Source organism: Bos mutus, chromosome 21 (assembly GCF_027580195.1).
Source record: "Bos mutus isolate GX-2022 chromosome 21, NWIPB_WYAK_1.1, whole genome shotgun sequence".
Lineage (NCBI taxonomy): Eukaryota > Metazoa > Chordata > Mammalia > Artiodactyla > Bovidae > Bos > Bos mutus.
This window is the reverse complement of record NC_091637.1, coordinates 32,992,813-33,010,240: the sequence shown is the minus strand read 5'-3', so window position 1 is coordinate 33,010,240 and position 17,428 is coordinate 32,992,813. Positions and strand designations below refer to the sequence as shown.

At 56.0% G+C, this 17,428-nt stretch overlaps 2 protein-coding genes across 2 annotated transcripts; both read left to right on the top strand.

The window, feature by feature from the left end:
- Window positions 1–805: 805 nt before the first annotated feature.
- On the top strand, window positions 806–13,231 carry LMAN1L (lectin, mannose binding 1 like). Its single transcript, XM_014481457.2, has 16 exons — window positions 806–983; window positions 3,517–3,671; window positions 3,785–3,892; window positions 3,984–4,042; window positions 5,475–5,574; window positions 5,945–6,065; window positions 6,860–6,915; window positions 7,525–7,657; window positions 7,932–8,083; window positions 9,360–9,427; window positions 10,292–10,415; window positions 11,073–11,204; window positions 12,265–12,386; window positions 12,588–12,722; window positions 12,962–13,007; window positions 13,181–13,231. Exons 1-16 carry the CDS (start codon window positions 806–808, stop codon window positions 13,229–13,231), a joined length of 1,740 nt encoding a protein of 579 aa, XP_014336943.2.
- A 230-nt stretch (window positions 13,232–13,461) lies between these two features.
- CPLX3 (complexin 3) lies at window positions 13,462–16,768 on the top strand. The gene is made up of 3 exons (XM_005905786.2): window positions 13,462–13,625; window positions 14,764–14,851; window positions 16,544–16,768. The coding sequence occupies exons 1-3, from the start codon at window positions 13,462–13,464 to the stop codon at window positions 16,766–16,768; spliced, it is 477 nt and encodes a 158-aa protein (XP_005905848.1).
- The last annotated feature ends 660 nt before the right edge of the window (window positions 16,769–17,428 follow it).

The window sequence follows — 17,428 nt, the reverse complement described above, 5'->3', positions numbered from 1 at the left end:
CCAAGTTCTAGGAGATTTGGGAGCAAATCCTAATGTTATATCAATTCATCCATAAAGCTTTAGTATATTTCTCCAGAAGACATAAGACTTTAAAAAGACATTCTACCACAACCCCATTATTATTCCTAAAAATTCTAATAAGAATCCCTTAATCAAATATCCATTGATCAAATTTCCCCATCTCATTTTTCCCGTTACAAGGTCCATGCATTGCATTTATTTGCTCTGTCTCTTAAGACTCCCTTTCTATTTTCACATAATTCCTTTCTTTTTTTTTTATTTATTTTCACATAATTTCTTTGTTGAGGAAACCTGGTTGCTCGGAGGCATGAGCGTTTGGAATATGGGAGAGAGCTGAGAATCACGACAGTGAGAGCAGGACAGGGAAGGATGGGGGGCGGTGATGGCCAGACAGCAGGGACAGCCATCTATGGGAAGGAGCCAGGACGCCAGGGCCCATCCCAGGCAGGGAGGAAAGTCAGAGCTGCTGGGGGTGGCTAGTCCCAGTGATCCCCCTGAGGCCCTGCAGCCACAGGGACAGAAGGAAGGAGGAAGGATGGCCAGAGCTCAGGTTGGCAGGAGGTCAGGCTGCCTCAACGGGCTGGAGGTAAAGGGTGGGGCGGGGCCTGAGATCAGGCCTGGAAGGAACAGGATGTCTGTGCTGGGGAGGGAGGGAGAGGACAGTGCCAAAACCCCAGGTTCTGGGTCATCCTGGCTCCTCCCCACCTGGCCCTAGCCCAGGAGCCCCTCCCTATCCTCCCAGCTGCAAATCTACCCTGGGGCTCGGATACTAGATCCCTTCGCAATGAGGGTGGTCCGTGGCCTGGATCCCTTGCTCTGCCTTCTCCTCCTTGTACTCCTGGACCCCCACAGCCCCGAGATGGGCCATCTGCCTCAGCGAAGATTTGAGTACAAGCTCAGCTTCAAAGGACCGAGGCTGGCATTGCCTGGGGTTGGAATACCCTTCTGGAGCCATCACGGAGGTAAAATGTCGGGTGAGGACCAGCCATTCCCAGTGTTCCTCAGAACACTGGAGAGGCTGACAGGCTCTGGGTGGCCGTGACTGGGTGGGAAGTGGGCCTGCCAGTACAGCCACTGCCCAAGACGGGGCCAGGCCTGGGGCAGACAGTGCCAGGGGCCCCAGGACCCCCCAACCCCGACCTGTCTCCTGCTCCACCTCCACAGCCCCACCCCTACCTGTCCGCCTCAGCTTCTCCTCTCTGCCTCTCCCCTTCTCTGCCCTGGGACTTCTCTCTCTCCTTCTCTTCTTACCTCTCCTTGGAGAAGCCTTCACCACCCTGCCTCATGGACCTGTGCACATACACACACATGCTAATAGGCTGAGTCTCGGACTCACAGACGCAATGCAGCTTGGATCTGCACAGCCGATCCTCTGGCGCTACACTGTCAGGTTGGGGCTATCCAGGAGACCTGGGGCAGCCTGGAGGGAGGCAGCCACGTGGCCAGCTGTTTCACCAGAGAGGGCCCCAGCCCTGCCCTGTGTGTGTGTTGGGCGGAAGCAAGCATGAGAGCATCTTAGCCCATACGTTGTATTCAAGGCCTTCGAAACCCAGACCTACAAAGAATCTGTCTTTTACTCCGTCTTGTTCTAAGAAGATTTTTGAGGACTTATATGGACCTATGCAACTGAGAGGAATTTAAATTAGGAGTGAGCCAGAAGAATGAGACATAGTGTTAGGACTGAGGCATGAAATGAGTCCAGGAACATGGCTTGCTGCCAAAAGATATGCTGTTAAGCCTGCCCACTCTTCAGAGTTGATGAACCTGGTTTAGAGCCTCCTAGCAGCCAAACCAAAGAGAGAAAGCAGATCCATTGTGTATTTTTGTGTCTATGAGATGTAATGTCTGAAAAACAGCATCATTCCTGAGACTAGAGCAAATATCCCTTTAAGAAGACAGGCCTTCTTAGCAGGTTTAGGCCCGGTTCTCCCTCACAAAGCCCCAGGAAGTAAACAAAGGAGGAGGCTGTTCCCCATAGCTCGGAGCAGGCCCTGCCTCGGGCCCAGGATGGCAGGACCACACTCATTGTTCTGGGCCATGCCAAGTCTGGGGTGTTCCAGGACATATGGGGGAGCAGAGGCACATTCTTCAAGGTCACTCAGAGATATGCTCACTGTCCATTCACTCATTCATCCTTTTATCTGACTCACCCCCATGTCCTCTGTGCCCCGCCCAGAGACACAGGGCTGAGTCAATTTCGAGGATCCTGCAGTCTGCAGTGAGGTCCCCTGAACAATCCACCGGAGGCCCAGCGCAGAAGTGGGGCAGACATGGGCAACCTCTGCCTCCTGCATGCCACTTCAGAGGCGGTGGTGGCTCCCAAGGGCTCCAGCCCTCCTGGCCTTGCAGCCTCTGAGCCTCCCTACCCCCAGCTCTGGCCGCTGCTGAGCAAACAGGCTGGATTAGCAGTCTCCAGGACATGCTGGCAGGGTCTGGGCCCTGGGCCAGGTTCCAGGCTGGCAGGCCGCAGGGGAGTGGAGGCAGCTGGGGCAGGGCCTCTGGTCTCCCTTCTCCATTTCCTGCCAAACCTGCCTCAGTTTCTCACTCCTTCCTTCCCTCTCCCCCCATCCCACTCACATCAGTGGTAATTCTCACACTCACTCCATCCCTCACGGCCAGTTCCCACCTCTGCTTTCGTGCTTTCCCCACCTTGGGATGCCCCCTAGGTGCCCCCACCAGGAAGGCCCACCTCTGTCTGGACATACCCGTGTATCCACAGCCTGGAGTCCTGGCCCTCCGCCTGGTTATTCTCTCAGGGTGCTGCTCCCCTGTGTTCATGGTCTCCGGCCTGTCCTTCCCCTCATAGGCCTCTCTTTCCTCCTCTGAGAAACACAACGCTCCCATGCTCACTTGCTCAGTCATGTCTGACTCTTTGCAACCCCGTGGACTGTAGCCCGCCAGGCTCTTCTCTCCAGGGGACTCTCCAGGCAGGAATACTGGAGTGGGTTGCCATTCCCTTTGGACACAAATCTCTCTCATGGTGGAAATGACTTGTACTTTGGAGTCAGAGGGAGCTGGGTTCCCATTCATTTTTCTGAGCCTCAGCTTCCTCATCTATAAAATGGGGCCTTGGGACTTCCCTGGTGGTCCCATGGTTAAGACTCTAAGCTTCCACTGCTGGGGTCATGGGTTCGATCCCTGGTTGGGGAACTAAGATCCCCCGTGCCGTATGGCCAAAAATAGTATAATAAATAATTAAAAGATAAAATGGGGCCCTATAAAAGCAAGCTGCACAGACTTGCAATGAGGCTTATGTGAGAATGCAGGTAAAGAGCTCCATGTGTGTCTGGAGACTTCGTTCACCTTCCCTCCCCCTGGCAAAGACCCAATCCCCACTTCTTCGGTGGATTCCACTGTCTGACCAGCCAGCTTATGACCTATTGGCTGTGATGTTCCCTCCTTCCTCCTTCTGGAGCCCAGTCTAGACCAGTGAGAGAGAGTGATGGGGGAGCAGGGGCTGGTGGGGCCCAGGCCCTGAGCTGCCCTGGCCCGCAGATGCCATCCCGGGCCTGGAGGAAGTACGGCTGGCCCCATCCATGCGGAACCGGAGTGGCGCCGTGTGGAGTACAAACCCCGTCCTCTTCCCTGCCTGGGAGGTGGAGATACAGATGAGGGTGACCGGGCCGGGGCGCTGGGGAGCCCAGGGCATGGTAAGTGGTCCCCACGAAGGTCCGGCAGAAGGGTGGGTCAGAGGACCTGGTGGTGAGCCCGGGGTTCCAGGGTCCTGTAGCGACCCCTGAGCTGAGCAGCTGCGGACCCACAGGGCGTGTGGTACACCCGGGGCAGGGGCCAGGTAGGCCCTGTACTGGGGGAGCCGGACTTGGGGGACGGCATTGGGATCCTCTTCGACTCCTCAGCCCAAGATCCCCAGGTGAGTGGTGGTCTCCTGCCCGTTGTCCCGCCCACACCCTCACCCTCCGCCCTGTGCCCGGGTCTCAGGCTGCTTGTCACCTCCCACACAGAACAGCCCTGCCATCTATGTGCTGGCCAGAGACAGGCACACTCTCTACGAGCCGCTTGGGTAAGGGCCCGCCTGGGTTGACCCCTACCTCATTCCTGGGCTGCGAGGAGCTCGGTGGTCCACACACAGAGAGCCCCCCTCCTAGGGCAGTGCCTCCTTGCTGCCCTCACATCTGAGCTGATGACACTGCCCAGGGCCCCCCTCTCACTAGGTCCCAGCCAAGCCTCCTCCAGGGCCTGGGACCAGGGTTGGCTTGCTCTTCTTGGGAATTACTCCACGGAGTCCTCAATTCACTGAACCCAACAGCCCCAGGGCAGCGGGGGTAGTGAAATGACGCAGAGTGAGGCCCGTGGTCAGTGTTTTCACTCCCATCATCTCCTCTTGACACTCTTGAGAAGTGGGGATTGTTAGGCCCCAATTACAGGTGAAGACGTTGAGCCCAGAGAGGAGAAGTGATTTGCCCCAGGTCACACAGCTGTGCCCGGAGCTGAGATTTGAGGACAGACTTGCCGGTGGAGGGTCCACACCCTTTCCCGCACCAGCTGCCTGCCTGCCTGCCAGCACTGTCCCTTTCTCTCCGATGACGTGGCTCCCCATCCCTCTGTAGCCAGCATGCCTCCTCAGTAGCTGGGCCAGTTCATCAGTGTCTCTTAGCAAACATCCCTCTTAGCTCATAACAATTAGAATAATTGCTAACATTTACGACCTGAGCTTACTGTACGCCAGGCACTGCGCCAAGCACTTCACGCTCATGGCTTGGTTAACCCTCATAACAAGGTTATGAGGTAGTTTCAATTACTATTCTCATTTTAAAGATGGAGGAACTCGGATTTGGAAAGGTGAGGCAACTTGCCCAAGGTACAGGGGCTCAGAGGGCAAACACACGCCCCCGGGGCCCCGTCCCCTGCTCGGTGCTGCCCCCTCTCGGCCGAAGGCGGTAGTGACGGGCTCGCTGCCATCAGAGCCTCTGTGTGTCCATGAGCCCAGACACACTCAGGATGTCTCAGCACTCCTAACTTTCTGGACCAGCTGCTTCACCCCCGCGGGGAGGCTGGCTGGTTATATTGTCCTTGGCTGCTAGGGTGGGTCTCGTGCTGTCTGTCCTGCTATGGGCCAAGAGTGGCAGAAAGGAGAAGAAAGAGAAGCCGTACCCAGAGGGAAGCCAGTGGGAGACCAGGAGGCGGTGGTGGGCCTGGGGAATTGTGGGTAGAAATCCCACTGTTGGCCCAGGCTGAGCCCTAGGGAAGCGTCTCAGGGCGGGCCTCGGCCTCTTCTGTGGATTCCAAGTCCCAGCGTTCTGCCAGGCAAGGCTCGCTTTCCCGCTCCTCTCTCTTCTGCTGCGAGAGCAGAATACAGCAATGGAGGCTGGAGCTAGACCAGTACCATTGGGGGCGGGTGGCACTGCAGGCCTGGGCAGCACGGCCTCTGGGACCACCCCTACTGGTTAGGCCTTGGGTCCTGTGTGGCCTGGCTGGATTCCAAGTGCCCACAGGGATGGAGGCAGCCTGCTGCTGGGCTCCTGCCGCCAGGACTTCCGGAACCGGCCGTACCCCTTCAGAGCACGGATCACCTACTGGGGGCAGAGGCTGCGTGTGAGTCGTCCCTCCTGCCTTTGTGGGTCTACTGGGCAGGAAGTGCGGGTTACAGGGCTCAGAGTTCTGTGGATTCCCACGATCCCACAGACACACCTGTAACAGCACACGTGGTCCCTGGCACACGCAGGCAACACCCATAGGGATCCCTGCTCTCTACACAGACTCCTAACTTGCCCCCAGCACATTCCTGGGAGAGCTGGCACAAGCCCAGGTGTGCGAGCCCCTCCACATCACTCTGATTCCAAGCTTCCCGCCCACCTTCCGGGTCAGGGAGCCAGTGAGTCAGGTGGGGACACTGCCTCTGCTGGGGCTGGGGGAGAGACGTGGGCTCCCCCTGTGAGGGACTCATGCCCTTTGTGTCCCTCAGGTGTCCTTGAACAGCGGCCTCACTCCCAGTGACCCAGATGAGGTCTGTGTTGATGTGGGGCCCTTGCTTTTGGCCCCCGGAGGTTTCTTTGGGGTCTCGGCGGCCACGAGTATCCTGGCAGGTGAGGGCCTTCTGGGCAGAGGAGTGGTGCCCACTGAACACCCCTTCTAAGAAGCACTAGGGTGGGGCCAGCCAGTTCCTCACTGTGGGACACAGGAAAGCCACAAACTCTCTCTGGACCTCTGTTACCATCTGGGGAAGGTCGTGTCTGCCTTGCAGAGTTGATGAAAGTCTCAAATGGAGTAAAACACGAGTCACTTCCATTTCACTGTTGGCTCCACAAGGGTCCCTAGCTGGGATCTGTGGGGCAAGAGGAAGAGGGACGGCCATGGGGGACATCTAGGAAATGGAGCAAAAGGATGTGATGTAACAGACAGCCTGTGGAGGAGGCTGCAATCAGAGAGAGAGCAGGGTGCAATCAGAGGTGGCATCCTGGAACGCCAGGACTTCGGTGTTTAGACTCTAGGCGCTGGGGAGCCATGGCAGGTTTCTAAGGAGGAGAGTGACGTGGTCAGAGTCATGAGGAGGAGGAGGAGGCCCCTGTGTGGTTCTTCTGCCAGTAGCAGCCAGGCTCTGGGCCTGAGGGTATTGCTTTGCCTGTGGCCATGGCTCTAGGTCAGGAACATCCAGTTTTCCCATTCACTGGGGGTCCCCCTCTACCTCTCTGTTGGAGTCAACCCTCACAGCCCACCCGTCTGCTCATCTGATCCTCACACCTTTCCTATGAAGAGAGGCAAGATGAGGGTCAGAGCTGCTCAAAGTCACCCAGATCTCTTGCCTGCCTGGAACATAATGGAGGCCGGGGGTGAGGGCTGAGGGAGTGAGTTCCCTTCCCTTCGCTACCCTGCTTTCTAGATGACCATGATGTCCTGTCCTTCCTGACCTTCAGTCTGTGGGAACCGGGTCCAGAGGTAACGCCGAAGCTGGGCCTTCTCTCGGGGGAGGGCTGGGGGAGAAGCAGCCCAGTGATCCCTCCCCTTCCCGGATGCTCTGCTCACGTCCAGCTGTCAGACCTGTCATTCCAACGCTTATCTCTACCTGCTTGCAGAGCTCTACTCAGGCCAAGCCTTGTGCAGGGAAGTGCTGGGGGCCAGAGGAGACCCAGAGCCAGGCCCTGTCCTCAAAGAGCTGTGGGAGCACTGAGGGGTCCTAACCAGCCAGGGGAGCATGGCAAAGATGAGCTTGAAGGAACAGAGGGAGTGGCATAGACACAGGCCTGAGGGAGCTGCTGGGGTCTGGGCCACAGTGGGAGAGACGGGTGTAAAGATTGGCAGTGCAGCAGGGCTGGGAGGACTGGGCCAGGTGGCTGAGCTGAGGGAGAACTAGGTGTGTGTGTGTGTGTGTGTGCATGTGTGTGTGTGTGTGTGTGTGTGCACGTGTGGCGGAGGTACGGCAGGGCTGGGAGGACTGGGTCTATGCCAGGGTGGCTGTTTGGTCAGGGAGGGGGACAGGGCTTGAGGGAGGCCCTGTGGGAAGACTCCTCTGGGTTTGGGGCCTGAGTTTGTGTCTTCTTTCTCCAGCCTCCCTCACAGCCCTTCCTGGAGACGGAGCAGCTCCGCCTGGCAAAGCAGCTGGAAGGGCTGCAGGCAAGGCTGGGCCTGGGCACCAAGGAAGACATGACTCCAGAGCTGAACTATGGAGTCTGGGAAGAGGGTAGGGACCCAGAGAACAGGCAGGTGGGCCAGGGACTCGACTGAGGGTCACAGTATCCTCTTCCGTTCAAACCAAGAGCCCTTTAACCAGCGGGAAGGGGGCGCCTGAGGAGGCCGTATCTAAGCAGGCTCTGCCCCACCACCCAGACACATCTTTCCAGGGGAGTCCTGGAGGCAGAAGCCACACGTTTCTGCCCCTCCAAGGTGGCTTCAAAAGACAGGCTCTGTTGCCCACCCCAGCGGCCTGCCTGCCCCCACTCTGCCTTGATCCCCAGGGGAACAAAGCTTCGGCCTGGAGGAGACACTGCACAGACACAGCCAGATCCTTCAGGCCCTCCAGGGCCTCTCCAAGCACTTGATGCAGGCTGAGCGGCAATGGAAGCAGCAGCTGGGGTCCCCAGGCCACATCAGGCCTGAAGGAGGCTGGGTGAGTGGTCCTTCGAGCACCCAAGGGTCTGCCTACAGGCCCTGAGAAGCCGAGCTCCATAGGCACCAGATCTGATGGCACCAGTGAGCTCTCTCTGTCCAGAAAGAGGGGCAAGCACTACCCGGGAACTCATCTCCCCCAAGGTCTGGAGAGATAGGAGTGCGTGCATGCGTGCCTAGTCACTGCAGTCGTGTCTGACTCTTTGTGGCCCCATGGACTGTATCCCACCAGGCTCCTCTGTCCATGGGGCAAGAATACTGGAGTGGGATGCCATGCCCTTCTCTAGATCTTCCCAACCCAGGGATTGAATTCGCGTCTCTTGTGTCTTTTGCATTGGCAGGTGTGTTCTTTACCACTAGTGCCACCTGGGAAGCCCTGGAGGGAAAGGAGGGCAGGGGTGAAATGCTGCAACTGGCAGGGTGGCGTGGATCTTCGAGGCAGGGGGGTGAGGTGCGGGCTGGGGGGCTTGGCACAAGCAAAGGCCCACAGAGCCCATGGCTGGGGCTGGGGAAAGGAGTTGCCAGGTATTTAGACGCGGATCTCTAGACAAGTGACAAAAATAGACTGGGTGCTTATTTGCATGTAGCTCCACATGTGATCTGATTCACATACGCTTGCTTAATGCTCAGATGCACCAGAATTCTCGTTTCCCCTCCACTGCCATCCTGGCTTCTCCCCCCGGGAATCACGTCCCATGGCAGACCCAGCCTGGGGCCTGAGAGCTCAGCTCAGTCAAGATGTTAGACGCCCGGCAGAAGAGGCCAGCGGCTCCTGTGAGCTGGGCTCTGGCAGCTCGAGGTTTGAATCGTGTCCTCAGGACAGAGCAGCTGAGGACAGAGCAGCCAAGCCTGGGCTGCTGGAATAGGGCAGAAGGGAGGCACCAGGTCCTCCAAGGCCACGTCTCCCTGATCCTACTGCCAGGCCCAGGACTCCCCCTGCCCGGCTCCACCCACCCCTGAGAGAGGTGGCTCCCTCTCCAGGTCACTGGGCAAGATGCCAGCCCAAGCACTGGGAGTTGACTGGCTGGGACCCGGGTAGGGGGTGGGGATGGGGAGGGAGGGGGAAAGGGGACTTCTCAGGGAGAAGGGTTTGGGAGGAGGGGAAAATCAGAAGCCCAGATGCAAAAGGTCAGATAAACCTAGTGTATCCCAAATGAGGGCCCAGGTAATGGAGTGAGGCCTCTAGAAGGAAGAGGGCTGCAAATCCCCAGGGAAGGTGAACTCTTCTCAGAGGGGCTGTGCCCTGGGCCCTAGAGAAGAGGCTGGTACCCCTGCAGGACTCAGCCAAGGTCAGTGCCCTACTCCGTGGACAGCGGACTCTGCTGCAAGACCTGCAAGAGATGAGGTAAGGGCACCCAGAGAGGAGGGTCCTGGGGGAGAGGGAAGAGGAGTCCCCACCCACCAACTTGCTTCTCTGCCGGAAGACCCCCCATCAGTCCTTTAATGCTTTCATCATCTCCTGAGCAGCAAGCACAAAGCCTGGAAAACAGGGAGGGGCGTGGGGCAGAGTTAGGTTTGTTGAACTGAGCTGAATTTAACTGAATCAAGTTTAAAGTTTTGAAACTCCTGGTTTAAACACAACTCCCTGAGACATTCCCACCCCAGGGAGGGTTAGTAAAATCGAGCCTTCCTTCAGTGATAGCTTCTGGAAGGAGGGGACATTTTGAGGAGGTTCTTGGAGGGAACACAACCAAAAGCCAGCCCAGTTGGGGGATGGGCAGTCCCTGACTTCATTTTACCCCCCTCTGGCCCCTTAGCATCTCACTCTAGGCCCAGGCCTCTGGAGTTACCCATGGAGCCATAGGGGCAGGGGGTCACCTTGATGCCATGGGAGGAGAGGGGCTTCAGGCCATATGCTGTGGCTGCACCCCAACCCCAGCCCTCCTCTCTACATCTAGATTCCCTGGGGCTGGGAACATGAGGAGGAAGAGAATCTAAATCCCTGGGGGCCAGGGACGGAAGGCATAGCCCAGGGAGCCTGGGGTTGGGATGGACAGCTTAAGGGAGATGCTTCTCTGAGCTAAAGTGTCTCAAGGAGAAGCTCTGGGTTGGGGGGAGGACCACCAGTCCCCAAAAGGGGCCTTATGGGTGGTGCCTGTTCCTCACCCAGATGCTGCCTTTGAGGATTATGGGAAATCCATAATTAGGTACTTTGGGTGCAATCAGAAGGGATAATGGGTTCTCTCCCTCGGTTTCCACTCTGTATCAGGGATGCAGCTGCTCACATGGCCTCAAGAGCCCAGGTCTTCTACCTGCCTGTGGGCACCAAGCATCATTTCTCAGAGCTGGCCCAGATCCTGAGCCTCCTGCAGAAGGACCTGCGGGGCCCAGCGGTGAGAGGGACAGGAGCGAGGACCACGGGGCTCAGCCTCCTTCTAGCACTTCCACAGCCCCAGGCCCCTCCTGCCTTTGCCCTTCCCCCCTGGGACTCCTGTCAGGCACACCTGTGTCCGTGTCTGTGTGTGCATGCACACGGGCATGCAGGCACAAGGACTGCATCTTCTCTCTGCCTTCTCTGCTCTCTGGAGAGTCCCACAGACTGTCAGTACCAGCAGGGCCCTGGAGATCACTTGGTCCAACTCCCACAATGACCAGAAGATAAATGGGAATAGGCTGTGCCCAAGATCATTCAAAGCTTAGTGGTGAAATCCGCTCTTTCCTGTGCCCTACTCCATCTTGCTCTTTTCCTTGCCCTCTCCATCACCTTGTCTTTTGCTCTGTATTTCTCTCTCTCACTTATCTCTAGAGCCTTCGGTCCCCTGAAGATCCCAGGTCCCAGGCCCTCCTGGCTGTTCCCACAAATAGGGACATAGGACCTGGGGTGGGGAAGCAGCTTTGTACCCTGCCCCCTCTGCGAGTTCCCTGGATGAGAGCCAGGGTACCCCAACACTGAGAGAGGGAAACAAAACCCCACAGTGGTCCAGATTCTAGGTCCCCTCCCTCCTTCTGAGTAAGAAGCTGATCTAAGATCTTAGAACATCTCTTTTCAGAGAGCAGCAGCCAAGGACCCTCGCTCACCTGGCAGGTCCCCAAGGGTTTCCTCGTGCCTGCAGCCTGGCATCTTCCTGTTCTTCCTCTTCATCCAGACTGTAGGCTTCTTCTGCTATGTACACTTCAGGTGGGCATTCCCATGCGCAGGACTTCCCACACCTACCTGGCATCTCTTGGGTCTGGACCACAGAGATTCAGTTTGAGAGAGGGGATACTAAGATTCCCGTGGGGAGATCCACATGACTTACCAGCTGGCAAGGAGCACTGCCCAAGTTAGGGCCCATTTTTTCCATAGAGATGTGGACTACCTGCTCAGCTGCTGGTCCCATCTGAGTCCTCTCTTCACAGAATTCACTCTCTAATGTGAGAAACTGACAAGTAGCTAACAGTCACATCCTTTGTGATCAGGGCCATGATAGCAGGAAGCTCAGGGGCTTAAAAAGTGCTTGAAAAAGCACTAGAGCCAGCTTGGGGAGATCAGGTAATCACATGGAAGGGATATTTCATATGGATCATCAAGGCAACTAGGAATGTTTCAAGCCCAACAAGATAAGTAAAAGCATTGATGTAGAGGAAACATCATGAGAAAAGACGTGGAAGCATGAAAAAATATATATATATTTTGGAGAAAAAGTGGCAAGTTCGGTACTGCTAGAGCTAAATGTTTGTGAAACTGGGCAAAGAGAATTTAAAAGTTTGGGGGCATGTCACAGTTTATGCTTGATGAATGTTTGTAAACGAGTAAGACATTTAGAGATGTAAGATGTGCTAAGGAGCTCAGAAATGGGGCAGTCCTTGTCGGTGGTTTTTCAAGACAAGGAATCAGTGCAGGCTGTGATGGTCCTGGAGGAGGAGTGGAGTATGCTGAATTTCAAAAGCAGAATGGGAGAGGAGATGGCCTGCAGCTGCGCAGAACAGCAAAGGTATGAGGGTGGAAATGATGACAGGCTTATGTTACACAGGAGTGTGATGGTAGTCATAAGGCTGGAGCCACCTGGACAGAATTTGAATACCAGGAAGAAAGTGTGGTACTGATGGAGCAGACCAAGGTGTCATAGAAGTTCTCAGAGCAGGGGGTGCTGTGGTCCAGGGAGTGTAGGGTGGTGAGTGCAGTAAATATAAAGATCCTGGTCTCAAGAACCCAGAAGGGAGAAGCCCAAGTGACTGTCTTCTCTCCCTGGCAGCAAGCAGAAGCTGGACAAGGGCCTTCAGGACTATTTGTCCACATGCAGCCTTCCTCTGAGTTCTACACCACAAATCCCTAGGGTCTTGGGGGCTCTTCGGAGGCAGCCCTTCTCCCCCAGCATACAGGCGTGACCTCCTTCGAAGCCCTGATGAAATGTCCACTTCTCATCACTAGGAAGTCAACATGTACCTGGGGGTAGAGGGTTTGGCTGGTGTCTTCTGCCTCTGGGTACCTAGCTCCTACCCACACCTTAGCTTTTGGGGACATCCACCCTTATTAAAGGCAATTTCTCTCTTCCCATGCTTTGATATGCTCATTTACCTTCCAGTATCACCTTAATCTCTGAAGACTTCAACTTCTTCCAGATGGTCACTGGGAGTGGGCTCCAAGCAGGCAAGGAGGCCCAGGGCTGGCTTGACTGCCAAAAAACCAGATACCCCATAGGCCTGAACTCAGGACTATGGTGGGAGATGGCATCACTAATGTGTATAATTCTGTCCCCAAATTCACCCAAAACAAGGAAGGGTGCCTCCAAGTGCCCTTCCTGGTCCAGCCCAGCCAGCATCACCAATGAACAACTCTCTCCCTGCTCCCTGGAGCTCCAGGGGTCAGCAGGGCAGGCGCGTGACCGAGAACTCTGAGAGGCAACCAATGGAGCCATAATTGGGATTCCCCACTCTCTGGTCTCCCTCCCTTTCTCAGCGTCAAGCTCTTTGGGCAGCTGCTAGGGCGGCGGGTTGGAAAGAAGGTTGGGGCAGAGCCCAGGGCTACTCGCACCTCCCAGCTGAAATCCTGGTTATCAGCCATCCGGGGGAGAAGGAAGTAGGGATAGTAGGGTTCTGGGGCGCATAAAAGCACAAGTCATTCCCCTGGGGAGCGACCCCCCCCCCTTTAACGGCAGCCCCAATCCGTTGTCAGCAGTGCCCAGCGGAGCTTGGCATGGAAGGAGGCACGTTGGGGAGGCGGGAGTGAGGCGCGGACACGTGGTCCAGTCTGCTCAGCCCCGTGCATGCCCCCCGCCCCCTGTGAGGAGGGGTTTGGGGCTATGGAGGCGGGCAGGGGCGGGCGGTGGGCGGTGCAGAGCGTGGGGCGCCTGCCTGCGGCGGGAGCTGTCCCTGAGACCTAGTGCTGAAGTAGGAGCGGACGTGCCTGGGTGCCCGCCGCGTGGTAACCGGCGCCCGGTGCCCGGGTCAGCGAAGACCATGGCGTTCATGGTGAAGACCATGGTGGGCGGCCAGCTGAAGAACCTCACTGGGAGCCTGGGGGGCGGCGAGGACAAGGGGGACGGGGACAAGTCGGCCGCCGAAGCGCAGGGCATGAGCCGAGAGGAGTATGAGGAGTATCAGAAGCAACTGGTGGAAGAGAAGTGAGTGGCATCCCTTCCTGGCTCCAATGGCCCTCCCCATCCCCCAAGAGGCCCCCGGCCCACCCTTAGGGCAGTCTCAGACCCCGAGCCCCTCCCCTACTTTTCCAGACTAGGTAAGGGCCGGGCCCTCTAGGCTGCCCCCAGAGCCACCCCATGTCTAACCTAGAACCCCGCTCCACTTTTACATTCGGGCCCAGAGGGAGTGGGGGCAGGGGCGACAGGGGCCTGAGACGATGTGGGGGCACGTGCATTTCTGACGAAACAAGTAATCCCTTAATCCGATCTGGTCTCAGCCGTCTGTGTCTTCCAACTGGAGCTCCTCTCAGCCTGAGGCTCAGAGAAAAGCGCTGCAGCTGAGGGAGAATCAGTCATGGAGACAGATCCTGAGATGAGGGCACTCTTGTGTGCGGACAATGCTGGGACAGAGATGTACCTGGAGTGGAGTTAGGGGCTCAGTTCCACACTAGGCTGCTTGGGTCAGATCCTGGCTTCGCTTCTTTTTTGCTGGGTGACCCTAGGCAAGTTCCTTAACCTTTCTGTGCCTCAGTTTCTTCTTCTGTAAAATGTGGGTGGTGATAAAACATGCCGTATATGTTTATGAGGGTTAATACTTAATGCACATAAACCCCTTAGCAAGACACCTGGCACATGGCAAACCATTAAATGTTAGCTATTATTTCACTTAATCATGATAACAGTTTTGTGAGCTGCAAAATCTTATCCTCATTTTACAAAACGGGAAAATAAATGATTTACTCAAAGACAAAAAGTGGTAGCTGAGCCAGGATGCGAACCCGTGTCTGTCCCAAATACTTTTCCCCACACTGACACAACCTGTCAGAAAAAGAAAAGACAGACCGAGTCAGATGCCACCTATGTTAGGGTCCAGAAAGCCAGACAGACGTGCCCTGATAGCTGCATAGGGCGACGTGTGTGGAGGCAATAAAGGGCACTGTGATACCAGGGAGAGACAGTGAAGATTGATCTTGGCTGGTCAGAGCACCCAACATACCGGCCGGCGGGGGTGGGAGCCAAGTAAACTTCGGCTAGGACATAGAGACCCTTCCCGCCGCCTTCCTCGCAGGCCCCGCCCATTTTCTCAGCCCCGGCGGTGATTCCGCCCCCGGTGCCCCCACAGGATGGAGCGGGACGCGCAGTTCACGCAGAGGAAGGCAGAGCGGGCCACGCTGCGGAGCCACTTCCGAGACAAATATCGGCTGCCCAAGGTAAGCTTAGGACCCTGGGCTGCAAGACACATCCGGGACCCTGAGCTGTGGGCTCCGGACCCCTTTGCCGTACTCCTGGCACTGCAACGCTCAAGGAGTGTTTGATTAAATTAACGATTCTCTCACTCCTTCACTCATTCACGGTTAATTAGTGCCTGCCAAGGGCCAGGGCTTGACGCTGACAGGTAGCCCAGTCCAGATGGGTTTGTGTTTCTGGAGTCAATCCAGGCCCCTTCTCTCCTCCAACCCCCACTCACCCAACCCAGAGTCAGGCCTAGGCAGATGAAGAGTTGGAAGGCAGTAGATTCTACCTCAGGGGTAAAATCTCTTGGCACTTCTAAACACCCAGGGAGGGAGGTGGACAGAGAGAAGGCAGCACCTTCTGTGTGCTTGATCTTCATGCCCTTACCTAATCCTTCAGTAACTCTGCCAGGTAGCTACTACCCACATCTACAGATAAGGAAACTGAGGCTCAGAGAGATTAAGGGACTTGGCTATGGTCATACACAGCCAGAGAGTGATGGGAGTGGGAAAAGAGATCAAGCCCGTACGTGCTGAGCCTGCACTTGCTCCCAGACCCCTGGTTCCTTCCAAAGTATGAAGTCTGTCTGCAGATAGTAAAATACCCCCTTGATTGCCCAAGTAGCTAGGAGGATGTCTCCTCTAGGCTCTGCAGCATCAGATGATCATGTAAGAGTTCTGCTCCTGTTGCCTAAGGAGGGAACTGAGGCACAGGCCACTCCCCCTGCCCAGAAGCTAGAGTCTGAGGAGAAAAGGAAGCACAGGCTACACCTGAACTTGATCTTCCACTTGAATTGGAGGATTAGATATGTGAACGTCATATTCACTCATTCAGTACATGTTTACTGAGCCCCTGGCTGCCTCTGATTTCCCACAGGGCACTAGTCTTTTGAAAATCTCTCAAAGGAAGACTCAAACTCAGCTAGGAATGGATCATTCCTCAAATGCTTGCACTAAGGGTATAAGAGAAACAACTCTGCCATCAGAGAACTCTGAGTGCCCTAGGAGAGAGAAGACTTGGCTGTAACTGAGTAGGACATAAAGTGGAAAGCCCAAGAGCCCCCAAAGGGACAGGGAAGTGCAATGAACATCAGTAGGTAGGTGCTGTGCAAAGAGGACACAGACGTTGGAATGAGGGATACAGGTTTACATTTAGCTCCCCCACTTCCTAGTGCTGTGACTTTGGGCAAATTACTAAAGTTATCTGAGCCTCAATTTCCTTATTTGTAAAATGGAGAAAATAACACCTACCTCACAGTGGTGTTGTGAGCATTAAAAGCACTCAGCTCAGTGTCAGCCATGTGATAGGTGTTGGATGAATGGAATCCATCACTGTGATGGGTAACATTCTTCAGTGTAGTTAATGACAGTCAACACACAACTTAGCTGACTCAGTCTGACTCCGAAGTATTTTTATGTTGTCATTACTCACTGCGCTAGTGTCTCACCTTCAGTATCTCAGGGTGAAGTCAGGCCGTGTGAAAGGGCAAGGTCTCCATATCCAAGCGTCAAAAGCTTGATCCTGGTATGGAGAAGGGGGGCTGAGTTCACTGGAACCTGGAGTTCCAGAATCCTGGGGCCTGGAACACAGTCCAGGCTCCTCCTTGCCCCTCAACTCTGAGTCCCCACAGACCTGCAACCCCATCGCACCCCTTTCCCTCTTCCCTTCAGAACGAGACAGACGAGAGCCAGATCCAGATGGCAGGTGGAGATGTGGAGCTGCCCCGGGAGCTGGCCAAGATGATTGAGGAGGACACAGAGGAGGAGGAGGAGAGGGCCTCGGTCCTTGGGCAGCTGGCCAGCCTCCCTGGCTTGGACCTCGGCTCACTCAAGGACAAGGCCCAGAGCACATTGGGGGACCTCAAGCAATCAGCTGAGAAGTGCCACATCATGTGACTACTTCCCCTGGGGTTACCCACGGGGGTGACCAGAGGGCTGGGCCCACACAAGCGCTGAGAGCATGTCTCAGCTTCCAGGGACCCATATCCCATCTTGGCTTTGTCTCCCTGCCCCAGGCCAGCCCCAGGACCCTTCTCATCCAGGGCTCCAGTCTGCCTTCTGCTCTCACCCTCTCCACTGGGAGCAAAGTTCCCATTCCTCACCCTACCCCTCAGGACCCACCATCCCTACTCAGCCTGGGAAGGTCTCCCAGGATTGTAGGAATAGACCTGACCCTCTCTGACCATGGCCCCAAGTTCCTGCACACAGGAGAACCCATAGAGGGACACACAGAGGGACACAGAGATCCTGGTGTGCTCAGAGGGGTATGTCACAGATGCATCCTGGCACACAGAGACACAAACACGGGCCAGCTCCCCTGGGTGCCTAGCTCCTCTAGACACCAACACTCAGATATGCTCAGGGGAGCTTTAAGCAGACACTCACAACAGACAGGAGGCCTGAGTTCAAGTCTCCACATTTACTCTCCTTAAAACCCACCACCCTTTCTGGGTCTCAAGTCATCGTCTATACAACTGGAATGGACTGGGTGATTTCTAAGACTTCCTAGCTTGGCCTCCCTGACCCTTGAGAGTCAGCCCCACACCCCTCCTTGGG